The following is a 13,388-nucleotide window of genomic DNA, read 5'->3' on the forward strand; positions in this document are numbered from 1 at the left end:
CAGCCAAAATGTTGCCCCAATTACAGGTGAGGGGTCATATGAGGTCCATTTGGTTCAGTACTTGATTCTTTGATCAAGATAAATATTTGTATTATTATCTCTTTAGTGTTTAGTATGCCAAATCTATAGCTGCTGTCAATGGAAAACCGTTGTACTCAAATTAGCTCACATATTGAGAACATTTTTTGATTGCTTCTTTGATTGTTCTTCTCTTTTTGGAGTGAGTAGAATATTTAACTTTTCCTATTGTTAAATTTTAATACATTTTATGGTTGAGTTTGACATAATTCAGATAATGGACAAACACACCAGAGGCATCTTCTGCAGCTCCTGTCTGTGGTGCTTAAATGGATAGACCCGCCAGCTGCTGTTATAGCTGCTATCCAAAATGGACAACCTGAAAGGTTCTTTTCTTTCTCTACCTCATCATCGCAGAAGTGGTTTTGATTCCCTAACGTCCAAGTTGATGGTGCAGCGAATTTCTGGATGGTTGTCATGCACTTCTTTCTATTGCAGCCTTAACTGGTACATCGCTTTTTAATGATCTCATGAAGCCGATCAGGTCAGTTCATTTAGTATAATTTAATTTTGAACAGCCAAATTTCCTTAATGTTTTGTTTCATTGAATTTAATTGGCGTATTGAACGAACTCTAAATTACAAGGATTTCCATTGTTTTTCAGCTCATTTGGGGGTCTTCAATTTCTTTCCACTTTGACTTGTGAAGTAATACGAGGCCAAGGAGTTCAAGTTGGAGAAGAAGATATATGGTATTCAGAAGCCTTAGATATCTTGCTGGAGACTTGGAACGTCCTTACAAGGGTGCTTTCTGCTTTCTGGAGTATTTTTTTTTTAAAACCTGGTCTTTCCACTGTGTTGTTGATATGCAAAAATATTGTATTCTCTGAAAATTGTCTGGCATAATCCTCTGATCCTCCCTGTATGATGGATCCATCGATCTGAAACTATCCTCACTGTACTATTCATTTTTTCCTTCTGTACTTTTACCACCAGTTTTCTCAATCATTTGAGTGACACTTAAATTGAAGAAGTAGCCTTCAAAACATTTTTACCAGATTCTTCTGTATTCTGAAAGATTTCTGTATCATGATGATTTTTAATTTCGATGAAGTGTGGCAAACGCTTCATTGTAGCTGAGCTTGAAATATAAATGTTTTTCTTTTTGAAAGAGAAGAGAAAGAGTTTAAATGCAAATGTTATCTCTTAAGCTGTATACTGTTTCAAAAAAATCACTTAAGCTGTATTTGATCTTTGAAATTGTCAACAGGATCCATGGTTGGTCGGCATTTGACCTAGCCGCCAGCCAGCTCGGGAAGAAAACGCAAGAAAAAGACTTCTACATTTTACTCTTAGGGTTTCTCTGGTTTAAAACCAGAGATTTACAAACAAATGGGTGGAGCCCATATTGGAGTGCAACAGCAGATTGATAAGTCAGTGGGTCCCTTATATGTGGGGCCCACAGATAAACAAGAAATAGAAAAATAAATAAAGACGGAAGTTAGTCTTCTGATGACACCCCCCCTCAAGCTGGTGCATAGATGCTATCAATGCCCAGCTTGGACACCATGTGCTGGAAGTTGCTGCTTGGAAGGCCTTTGGTTAAAATATCAGCTAGTTGATCTGATGATGGAACATACTTCATCTGAATAATTCTGGAGTCAATTTTCTCCCTAATAAAGTGCCTGTCGACCTCTACATGTTTTGTCCGATCGTGCTGGACTGGATTATGTGCAATGTCAATTGCAGACTTACTGTCACAGTACAGGGTGATTGGGGTTTCCTGAGAGAAACATAAGTCTTCCAGAACTCCTTTGATCCACAATGCTTCACATATTCCTTTGGTAACAGATCTGAACTCTGCTTCTGCACTGGATCTGGCTACAACGTCCTGTTTTTTACTTCGCCAGGTAATCAAGTTTTTTCCGATAAAGGAACAGTACCCAGATGTAGATCTCCGGTCCACTATTGACCCTGCATAATCGGCATCAGTGTAGAGCTTTACAGAATAATCACGGTCTTTTCTGAATAGTAATCCTAGCCCAGCTGTTCCCTTCAGATAGGCTAGCACTCTATGCACCACTTGCCAATGTGTTTCCCTTGGATCATGTATGAATTGACTCAATACTCCAACGGCAAAGGCTATATCTGGCCTGGTATGGTTCAAGTAGATAAGTCTACCAACCAATCTTTGATATTGCTCCTTGCTGACTCGACTGTCGTCCTCACACAATCCAAGCTTCAGGTTTGAGTCAATGGGGGTACATGCAGGCTTGGAGTCCAGCATTCCGGTATCCTTCAGGAGGTCCAGTATATACTTGCGTTGAGAGATGAAGATACCTTCTCTTGAGTAGGCTACTTCAATTCCCAGGAAGTATCTCAAAGGACCCAAGGCTTTGATGGCAAATAACTGTGATAGTTGGTTACTCAGTTCTTGAATACCTTTTCCATCACTTCCAGTGATTATAATATCGTCTACATAAACCAACAATGCCACGACCCCCCCTGAATGAGAGTGTCTGACAAATAAAGTGTGATCCCAGTTACTCTGAGTGTACCCCATAGTTTTCATGGCTAATGAAAATTTTCCAAACCAGGCACGTGGTGACTGTTTCAGTCCGTAGAGTGTCTTCTTCAGCCGGCAGACTCTGTTGCCAAACTGAGGAGAATAATATCCCGGTGGTGGTTGCATGTATATTTCTTCTTCTAGATCTCCATGCAGGAAGGCATTCTTGACATCATACTGATTCAAACCCCACCCCGAGTTTGCTGCCAGTGCGATTAGTATCCGCACAGTGTTGAGTTTTGCCACTGGTGCGAAGGTCTCTGTATAGTCAATGCCATATGACTGACTATATCCTTTGGATACAAGTCTAGCCTTACACCTCTCCAATGAGCCATCTGAATTTTATTTTACAGTGTAGACCCACTTACAGCCTACACATTTCCTGCCCTTTGGAAGTGGTACTAGTTCCCAGGTTTCATTTTTCCTGAGGGCTTCCATCTCGGCATCCATTGCTAACTTCCACTTGGGGTCCTTCACGGCCTCTTCCACAGTGCGTGGCACACTCACCTCATCCAGCTTGGCAAGGAAGGTGTGATATTCTGGCGAGAGTCTTTTGTAGCTAACCACATTGCATATAGGATATTTCGGATGTTGAGTGCAGGCTCTCTTCCCTTTTCTCAAGGCCACTGGCCAACTCAAGTCTTCCTCCCCTTGCATTGGGTCTTCTTGTCTTGCATCAGTCTCCTCTGTCCTTGTCTCCTGTTGCTCAATTTCCTCAAGCCGTGGCTCATTCTGATCTTCAACATCTCTGATCTGGTAATGCTCTTCCACTAGTAATTCTCTCCTGATGGCGTCTCTTCCTGCAACTGCCATTCAATATCTCCTCTGCACTGTGTTGAATTATCATGAACTCCCTCAGTTGGATCAGCATAGAACATCTGCTGCTTGTTAAAAGTCACATCTGCAGAAACAATGATCTTCCTCCGGCCAGGGAGAAAGCATCTGTAGCCCTTTTGAGTTGGAGATATCCAACAAATACACACTTTTCTGCCCTTGGATTGAGTTTGCTACCTGGATTGTGTACATGTGAAAATGCCACACATCGGAAATTTTTCATTGGCAATTCATTCTTGGCCCTTCCGTCAGGGTAGAAGGTTGACATCATATCTGTTGGGCTCTGGTAATTGAGTGTTCTGGAGGGCAATCGATTGATCAGATAGGAAGCTGAAAGAAGGGCTTCTGCCCATAAGTATTGTGGTGCATGTGCATGAATAAGCAGTGTCCTTGTGGTATCAACCACGTGCCCTATCTTCCTCTCTGCTACCCCATTTTGCCGTGGGGTGTTCACGCATGATGATTCCTGGATTATGCCCTGATTGAAAAAGAATTTTGACAGTTCTTGATTGAAAAAGTCCTTGGCATTATCTGACCGAAATTTCTTTATGGCAACTCCATATTGGTTCTTCACCATGTGGCAGAACCCCTGAATGATGTCAGGTACCTCTGTCTTATTTTTGAACAGGTGTACCCACATACTTCTGGTGCAGTCATCAACCAAGACAATAAACCATCTCTTGCCTGAGATTGATGGGGTTCTACATGGCCCCGACACATTAGCATGAATCAAAGTGAATGGCCATAAGCTCCTCTCACTAGTATTTTTAAATGATGCACGTTTGTGCTTCCCCAAATGACATGAGTCACAAACGACTTTAGACAAATCCAGAGGTTCAACAAAGGTAGGGAACATTTTTCTTAAAATAGCGAAAGAGGGGTGCCCAAAACGAGCATGCATCATCTTCATCTGCTCCAGTCTTCCAGACGTAGCTGCTCCTGCCACCATCATTGCTTTTTGCGTGCCATCATCCAGCTGGAGTAGCCCATTCTTCTCTTTAATTGATCCAATCTTCATATTTAGTACCTTGTCGAACACAAAACATCCATCAGACATCAGGATGACCGAGCAATTAATATCTTTGATTAGTCGCTATGGAGAAATCAGTTGTGCCCTTAACATAGGCACATGAAGAATATCTTTAAGCATTCCTAACTCTTTAATATGCACTGTACCAATGCATGCGACTTGGAGAATTTCTCCTCCAGCAGTAATCACTTTCCTCTGATTCTCACAACAAGCATAGGAATAAAATTTGGAGCGATCAGGGGTCATATGATCTGTTGCTCCAGAGTCAATGATCCAACTCATGCCTAGAACGGACGTTTGAAAAACAGTAGAGACATGATAATCACCTGATCTGGTCATGGAGGCAGATCCGAATAGAGACTTGAGTCTTTCCACCTCTTTTCTCAGCACAGATATCTCTTCTCCCGTGTTCCTGGGCAGTATTTTGGACTCTTCAGGGGCAACTGTTTCACGTCCTTCTTGAGCACTACTTTGGACTGTTACTGCATTAGCCTGACCTTGGCGAGGAGGTCGATTCTGCAATTTCCAACGTTGTTCAATATTGTTTTTTTTTTTTTTTGAAGAGAAAAGGGAGTCACCCGTAAATCGGTGCCCCCGTTGCCATTGCGATGTAAATCATTATAGTGTACGGCAAAAACAAGAAATCAAAACATGGCTACATGCTGCGGTGCCACACCGAAGCAATAGCCCTGGCGTCTTGTAAGACCGCCAGAGCTGCCGGTGGGCGACTCCGAAAGATGACCTCATTTCGGTGAAGCCACAAAGCCCAGAGGGTGGCAAAAAGTTTTTGCCATTCAGCTTCACTCCGGTATGGTCCTCCCCGGAGCGATGTCCAGAAGGACTCAACTGCTCGGGTGACCACACCAGGGACGTCTTCCGTAGTCCACACCTCCCGTGCCAGGGGGCAACGGAAAAAGAGATGGTCACAGTCCTCAATTTCACCCATGCACAGGCCACACTCGGCTGATTCCCCTGGGAGCCAGCGCTGCCGTACAGAGCGCGTAGTGAGGCGACATCTCTGCAGCAGCCAGCCAAATACCTTCACTGTCAGGGGGATCTTCCGCTTCCAGACTAGACGGCACCCCCCTAGTAGATTTGGGGCAGCCGGGGACTGGGATTGACATAGTCGTGTTGTATGCCGCTTTTGCGGAAAAAGCGGCTCCCTGCCATACGACTCGGTCGGCCTCGTCCTCATTGGGCGTAAGCTGCCCCAATGTAAGCCGCAGCTCTAGGAGGTCCCGCTGCCGTTGATCTGACAGCAGCCCTCGAAAGGTTGGCGACCATCCCCCGCGCCAGCACTCCCGGACCGTAGCACCCGGATCCTGCGCTAGTGCGAACAGACGGGGAAATGCCTCCTTTAGCCTCCCTTGCCCCGATCAATCATCGAGCCAAAATTGAAATGTCCTCCCATCGCCAATCTGGGGGGCGTAGTACTGCCGAGTCAGTTGGGCGACCTGTGCAACACCTCGCCAGAACGCAGACGGCCTGCGTTGTTGGCCACCCAGGTTGTGCCAATCCAGGCTGGTGCCGTAGGCATCTCGAAGGATCTGAGGCGCTAGACTTTACGATGGCTGGAGCAACCGGCATACCCATTTAGATAGGAGTGCCTGATTGGAGAGTTGCAGGTCTCGAATGCCGAGGCCTCCGGCTCTGGTAGGTCGGCATACGTCCTTCCAAGCCACCCGCGCCGCTCCCCGGCAATCCCTTGGTTGGCTGCCTTTCCAGAAAAATCGCCGCATAAGGGACTCCATGCGGGTCTGAACAGTCCCCGGGACTCGGAATACTGACAAATAGAAGGTTGGGATGGCCGAGAGCACCGCCTTGATGAGAACCAGCCGCCGCCCCTTGGACAACAGCCTTGACTTCCATCCTTCCAGGCGCCTCTCCATGTTATCAATAACTGGTTGCCAGTCTCGGGCCCGGATCTGCCCCCCAGAGAGCGGGAGCCCCAGGTAGCGGATGGGGAGGGTCTCCGTGGGGGTATCGAGGATGGCGGCACACCTTTGCTCCATCTCCGATGTCATGCCAAATCCCACAACCGACGATTTATGCCGATTGAGACGATTTATGTCATGCCAAATCCCACAACATTGTTCAATATTGTGATTTCGCTTCTTGCAGTATTTGCAGAACATGCCCTCCTGTGACTGAGACTGTGACTGTATCTGAGGCTGTGGCTTCCAATTCTGACTCCTCTGATCCCCTTGAACTGTCTGAGATCTCTGAGGCTTCTGTGTCGTCGTCTTAGCCATCAACCCGGTGGCACTTTCTCCGTGGCCAGATTCAGCCATCACACCCAGCCTTTCTTCTTCTTCTCTCGCCAGTCTGATGGCTTCCTCTAGATCAGGTACAATTTCACGATTCAGCAATTGACTCCGCATGCTTTCATACTCAGCATTAAGGCTCAACAGAAATTTGTAGAGCCTATCCTTCTTTGTATATTGCCATTCGTCTGACTCAGGATCCTTGATCGGCCTGTAATAATCAATCTCCCGCCAGATAGCCTGTAGTTCATTGGCATATACTGTGACCGTCTTGTCCCCTTGAACCAAATTGGCAGCCCTAGCAATTAGGCTGTATATTCTCCAATCCTTTCCCTTTGAACTGCCTTTGTGGGCATGATCCCAGATTGCTTTGGCCGTCTTCAGGAGGAGGAAGTTTTTACACTCATTTCCAAGCATGCTCCCAAGGAGCCAAGCTCGGACTAAGGCATCATCCTGCTTCCATCCTTTGTACCCCGCACTGTCAGGGTCTCTAGTGATGAATAAATGGTCTGACAGAGCTCTCCCTTCCAGGATGATCTCCACGTACTCACCCCAATGGAGTGCATTCAACCCATCGTATTTGAGGAGTTCAGGAACACTTGGAAAGGTGTGTTGCACCACATTCTCGCGGTCTTGGAGTGATACAGAATCACTCGAACCCGCCTTCGCCATCTCTTTGGCCATTATCAAAGCCCAGAGAACCTAAAAAAAAAACTTTTCTGATACCTTGAAATAGCGAGTTGCTTCCATTGCGTCTTCCCCAAACGAGGAGCTCTTCATGCCCAGCTCTGATACCATGTCAACAGGATCCATGGTTGGTCGGCATTTGACCTAGCCGCCAGCCAGCTCGGGAAGAAAACGCAAGAAAAAGACTTCTACATTTTACTCTTAGGGTTTCTCTGGTTTAAAACCAGAGATTTACAAACAAATGGGTGGAGCCCATATTGGAGTGCAACAGCAGATTGATAAGTCAGTGGGTCCCTTATATGTGGGGCCCACAGATAAACAAGAAATAGAAAAATAAATAAAGACGGAAGTTAGTCTTCTGATGACAGAAATGTTACTCTGTCCAGAGCTAAGCTTCTCTTTCCTGCCTAACCTCGGCCCGCTTTATTATTGTGAGAATGCTACCCTAAATTAGCTTCTGAAAAGTGTATGTGACAGATGATAACGCCGTTAATTTAGCTTTAATTTGATTCATTGATAGTTTCTTTGGAGTAACATTTATTATTTGTTTTCCAGGGAACTGATATCTACTCCAGTGTACTTTCCTTGGAAGGGACCGAAGCCATCGTTTTGGTGTTTAATACTATTGTGGAATCTCAAATTAAGGGTAATAATGAGATGTCAATCGATAAACAGAAAGAAATTTTTTCTTTTGGATGAATACCCTGTGCCCTTGTTTCTTTGCTATATCTTCCTTTTCCTGATGTAACATCTTGTGTTTGGTAGCTGCTTCAACTTCAGCTTTTGAAGAGCTCAGCGAATCAGAAAACTTTCATGCTTGGTTGTCAGGTAGGGATTTTGGGGTACAATTTTCCATTTCTCATCCTCCATAGTTCAGGCCTTCAGCAATACTATTTTTTGCAGCAAGAGACGAAAAACTTCATTCTTATGCTCTTCTTGCAAGGAAAGTGGCCCATGTGTCTATTCCTTCTATAATCAGCCTTTTCTCTGAAAGATTTGCTTCACTTCAACAGGTGCGTCTCACTTTTGATTGACTCAGATGGTATTAAGACTTTGAGTTACGATGTGTTAAATTTTTTAAAATTTGGCACAAACTCCAATTCAGCTGGGGGTGTTCTGGTCATTTATTTTATCGCATATTGTTTCCTTCAAATCTTCTATCCCTTCTTTGGGAGGCTCGACGAAACTATTAGGAGTACTGTCTATTTATCACTTTAGAAGTAGCTCTCTGATACATGCTTCTATAAAGTGGACAATTGGAGAGCAGATCAGAGATGAGAATTTCCATTATTTTCCCAAAAGTAGTATTAGTGGCAATTTTCAGAAGAGAGATCCCTGACGAGCAAACCTCAGTTTATGGAGAAATCGGTGAGAGATGAGAAGAAAAGAGAAATGTAGAAGAACAAGAAGTAGAGAAGTAAGATAGAGACTGAGAGAGGATGGAAATCTTCTCCCCCTTTCTGGTCGCAGGTAACTCCCGCGCCCAGCCCTCAGCTGAAGCTGCCCTCTAAATAACAGAATATTGAACAAAAGGTCTGTTTCCACCTCTTCATTGCTTCATTTATTAGTAGGATCTCCATGGGCTGTCTTTCCCACTTGTGAGATCCTGCTCATGGCCCGACTTACCGGGCTCTTTAACTGGTATGATGCTGATACATCTTAGAAAAGAGCGTATCACAGACCCAGTCAACAGAAAGCTCAACTGAGCCTTATACTGGAAAATAACATATTCTCGGAAAAGTGTGGAGCTTGGAAAATTGAAAACGAGGAGCTGGGGAGGTCCTCAGAGATCAAGAGCTTGATGGAAGAAGAGAGGGAGATTATTGGAGCTTAGGGGAACAATGGTAGCAGGAAGCTTGGGGGATCAAGGGGGGAGACTGGGAGCCTGAGAGCAACAGGGAGCTTGGGAGATCAAGGATGGAGCCTGGGGAGCTCAATTACTGTAAAAAGCCTGGGAAGCATCCGGAGGTTGTGAGCTTTGACATTGACAACGAAGCCCTCCGGAGGCCGACGACATGAGAACGGGAGCGTAGTGACGCAGGGCTACATCACGTAGTTTTCTAACGGCTGAGCTTGACAGTCAGCTATTATTGGAAATTGCCAGACTTCGTGTTTGTCTGGGGATATGGGGAGCTCGTAAGATCAGTGGCAGCACCCTAACGAGTTTGATGGCATTACGGCAGTGCCTGGAAGTTTGTGCTGACAGCCTGACTGGGCAGGGCTGGAGGTACATTGGTGAGCTCGACCACACTCCACTGCATGCGAGGCACTCATGTGAGAGAGAGCGGCAGGCATGATACACAAGGCTATAGGAGACGACCTTGGGGGTGCGCTCACCTGGAGGGAGCAGTTGAGGTTCCACCTCATCCATCAACCTGATTGGCTGCAATCCTTTATGCACGGGAGGAGTGCTGCAGCAGGAAAGGAAAAGGAGATTACTGATGAGCTGTCTCACTTCCATGTTCCATGGTCAGGCCATCATCGTCAAATCCTCTGGGAAGTCTCACAAGGGTACCTCTCGTAGCAGCCAAGGGATCGATAAGAGGTTGTCCACGTCATTGATGCTTAGGGCAGAGGAAGAGAAGTTTCCTGCAGATCATTCTAGTGCAATATGTGGATGATAACACATTTTTCATGTAGGGGGTAAGAGGAGATTAATAATCTGTCCACACTGATGGGCCTGTTCGTAGATTGTTTGAATGCCATATAGACCATGCAAAGTCAGCCTTTGTCAGTTTTGGTTTATCCCATGAAGAGAAGGCCCTATGTTCCAAGGCCTTGGGAATGTCAATTGAGATAGTACCCTTGAAGTATTTGGGCCTGCCATTAAGGGGCAGTCATCTCAAGACCACAGGTTAACTAGTACTAGAGAAGGTGGAGTGGAAGTTAAAGGGATGGCATGATAGAGTGCAGTGTTGCTTGGTGTTGTTGGGAGGGGCTTGGTGTTGCTGCGTCTTGCGCTTTCAGAGGTGCCCATCTTCTACCTGTTGGTCTTGAAACTACCAATGGGCATTGGGAAGTGCCTAGAAGGCATGAAGAGGAGATTCCAATAAAGAGAGGGGATGAAGGGAGGTGGATGGCCCTGATTTCTTGGGACATATTATGCGGACTGGTCAACCAGGGAGAGCTAAGCGTAGTGAAAATGAAAGACATGAATCAAGCATTATTGGCCAAGTGGGTTGGGGCAGGCTTATGTGATCGGAGGTGGATATGGTTACCCATGTTCTAAAGGATGGGTGTGGAACATGCATGGACTGGGAAAGATGCGCGACTCAGGTCCATAGGTTTATTTGCATTCTGCCTGGGGTTGAGGTAGGTTTTTCTCCAAGTTTATGAATTCTTCAGTGCCAAGCTTTTGGATGGCTCAGCCTTCTGCTATTGGTTAGATGATTGGTCTGTGCAGGGCACACTAAAGGAAGAGTTCCCACACCTGCTTAACCTCAAACCACAGTTTGGGAATGCTGCGATGAACCTGGAATCCATGCTTGACCAACATCCTGTCAGGCCAGAGAGTGGACGACTGTATGAGGATACGATAGTCCTTACTACATCTATGTCCGCTAGGTGGAACACGAGAGGTTTGGGGTGGAAAAGCACATCCTTCTCCGTCTGGGATGTTTGCACATGGCTCAGTTGAGCATCTACGACTGCCACACCATATGAAAAAAGGGCCCTCGTAAAGGTGCAGTTCTTTGTTTGGTTGCTCATTTGATGAAGACTGGTGTCCCAGGTGGTCAAGATGAGTTAGCTTCCAGAAGCCTCAGCGGAATGTGGTTTATGAGCGGGAATATGACCGCTCCCATCTGTTCTTTGGATGCACGTTTGCCTGAGCATTGTGAGATCACCAGCCAAAAACAGGAGGATTTCTCTTCAAAGGAGCCCTTCTGGGATTCTATACAGGGTGGTACATTCAAGGACCAAGAGTGACATGGTTGACCATTCAATGTTCTCTTGACAATATGGCTGCATAGGAACAAGGCTATCTACAATGGAAGGGAGGCAACACTGGATGGTGTTGTACAAGCTGTGGTGAGTCTTGCCTCTTCATGGTTTGAAGAGCCATGGTCAAAGGGCGTGGGGACCCCTTAGATCTTGGATGTACTTATTATTCATATCGATTTATCAGATGGTGAGGGTCATCAGTTTTGGGTGATCTCCTCTCATTGATCAATAAAAAAGAAACCAATAGAAACGATATTTCATTTCATAGTAATGCCCATTTAACTTCATAAGATGATTTTAGTTTTCCCTGTTTAGGAGGTCTATCATTAGTATCCATTATTGGCGTTTTAGATGTCATAAAGAGCGGCAATATAAAGTTAATTAAATCAAGCCATAAAAGATGGTAAAAAAGGGAGGAAATAGTGGATCTGTTATTTTCTTGTTGCTATTCCCTTTGTTTATTCTCTTCAAAAAAAATTCCTTTGCTAATTTTTTCCGTTTGAAAATTGAAAAGTTTTAGGTTGATGAGAAAAAAAGTCTAATCCTGCACTATTTCAAAATTTAAATCTGAACAGTATTTCTCAGGCTTTTTACTAAATGATTTCAGGGAAAAGGTGTTACTGATCCTACATGCCTATTGGAAGAGATTTATTGGCTGTTATTAGTTTCAGGACATATACTTACTGATTCAGGGGAGGGTGAAACAGTGATGGTAACTTTCTATCAAAAACTCCCCCCCATTACTATTTTTGCAGCAACTAAAGCACAAGACTAACATTTTTCAGCTAAATTATGTTTTTCAATGTTTGCATTATCATTTAAATATTTCTTTGATCATGATGCAATTGATTTGACATGAAGATTTTACTTACACAGGTTCCTGATGAGTTGCTCATTTCTTTCGCTGATATTTCTGATGCAGCCCACCACCCAGTTGTGGTGCTATCATGGTAATGGCATTCCAAATATCCTGTTCTCTGTTCGCTGATATTCCAAATACCCCAATTATTGAAATATTGTTGATTTATTTTTCATAGATATCAAATGTTACCTGAATGTCCTGCGAATGAGGAAGACTTATTACTTGAAAAGAGATTGAGAGAATAAAGACAATGGTCTGGACTTTCCAATTGTGTCGGCTTGCAACTTTTTTTTTTTTTCTGAATGGACATCAAAATGTGTCATTCTAGATCTTTAGGTTTTGGTACTGTTCAATTTTTCTAGGATGCTGTAGTTTTGGGGTCTGGGTCAGTTCAAACATTTAGCTGTTATTTTGTTGGACCTGCACAGACTTTCCTATTGATCACTGAGGAGTCATCAATAATGAATTAAAAAAAATATGTCATGACTCTATTCCACAACTGTGGGACCCAGAATAATGTATGTGCTACAATATTTTTTAATGGGATGATAACCTCAACAGAGAGTGTTCTTGTAATGATACCGTGATAGGGACCTTGGTCGAGGTCCATATCTGAAGGTGGAAGAAGGTGAGACGAGAATGGAATTCCTGGGGTTTGCGAGGTGAAACGGGAAGGGTTGGGGAGGGTCGGGCAGAGTAGGTGGGGATAGGCCGAGGACGAGCCGCCTGAAGACGCGGTGATGCAGAAACGATCGCGGGAACGGGGATCGTGAAGGGAGAAGGCGCGTGGACTTAGGAGAGACGAGAGGAGGAGAGAAACCACTAATCCATAATAACCAAATGCCAGTCTGCCCTCCTCCAAGGAGGGCTGTGCTATTTAAAGTTAACATAAAGAGAGAGAAAGCATAATAAAGTGACGAGAATGCCCCCACGTGGAGCTTGGTATCCTATCATACCGTTGGAAGATTTTCTTGATAGATTAGTTCGATGTAGAATTCCGAAATGTCTCCGAGAAGAGGTACAGAAATAGAGATAGAATCGAGTAGTGTGGAGAGAATGGAGTCAATCTTCCCGAAGGAAGAGTGGAGAATCAGATTGATCCTGCTCCTCAGAAGCTTGGAGAATCTCCACTCCCGCCCAGGTTCGCTCTGTGAATTCTTGAATTGGAAAAAGCATACCTGAATGG

At 44.8% G+C, this 13,388-nt stretch overlaps 1 protein-coding gene across 4 annotated transcripts in view; it reads left to right on the forward strand.

Moving 5' to 3' along the window:
* The window catches only part of LOC144701389 (exportin-4 protein), a 58,898-nt gene that overhangs the window by 34,352 nt on the left and 11,158 nt on the right, over positions 1-13,388 (forward strand). For 3 of the 4 annotated variants that reach the window (XR_013581001.1, XM_078573204.1, XM_078573205.1), the window contains 8 exons: positions 293-404; positions 476-562; positions 683-821; positions 7,954-8,044; positions 8,164-8,226; positions 8,302-8,411; positions 11,948-12,052; positions 12,217-12,290. Coding sequence is in view for 2 of the 4 variants with exons in the window: in XM_078573204.1 (XP_078429330.1) it covers positions 293-404; positions 476-562; positions 683-821; positions 7,954-8,044; positions 8,164-8,226; positions 8,302-8,411; positions 11,948-12,052; positions 12,217-12,290 (781 nt within the window). In the remaining 2 variants the exon portion in view is untranslated. Of the gene's footprint in view, positions 1-292; positions 405-475; positions 563-682; positions 822-7,953; positions 8,045-8,163; positions 8,227-8,301; positions 8,412-11,947; positions 12,053-12,216; positions 12,291-12,377; positions 12,456-13,388 lie in introns of all 4 variants that reach the window. The other variant, XR_013581002.1, reaches the window with a different exon arrangement.

This window comes from Wolffia australiana, chromosome 3, assembly GCF_029677425.1.
Source record: "Wolffia australiana isolate 7733 chromosome 3, ASM2967742v1".
NCBI classification, from domain to species: Eukaryota; Viridiplantae; Streptophyta; class Magnoliopsida; order Alismatales; family Araceae; genus Wolffia; species Wolffia australiana.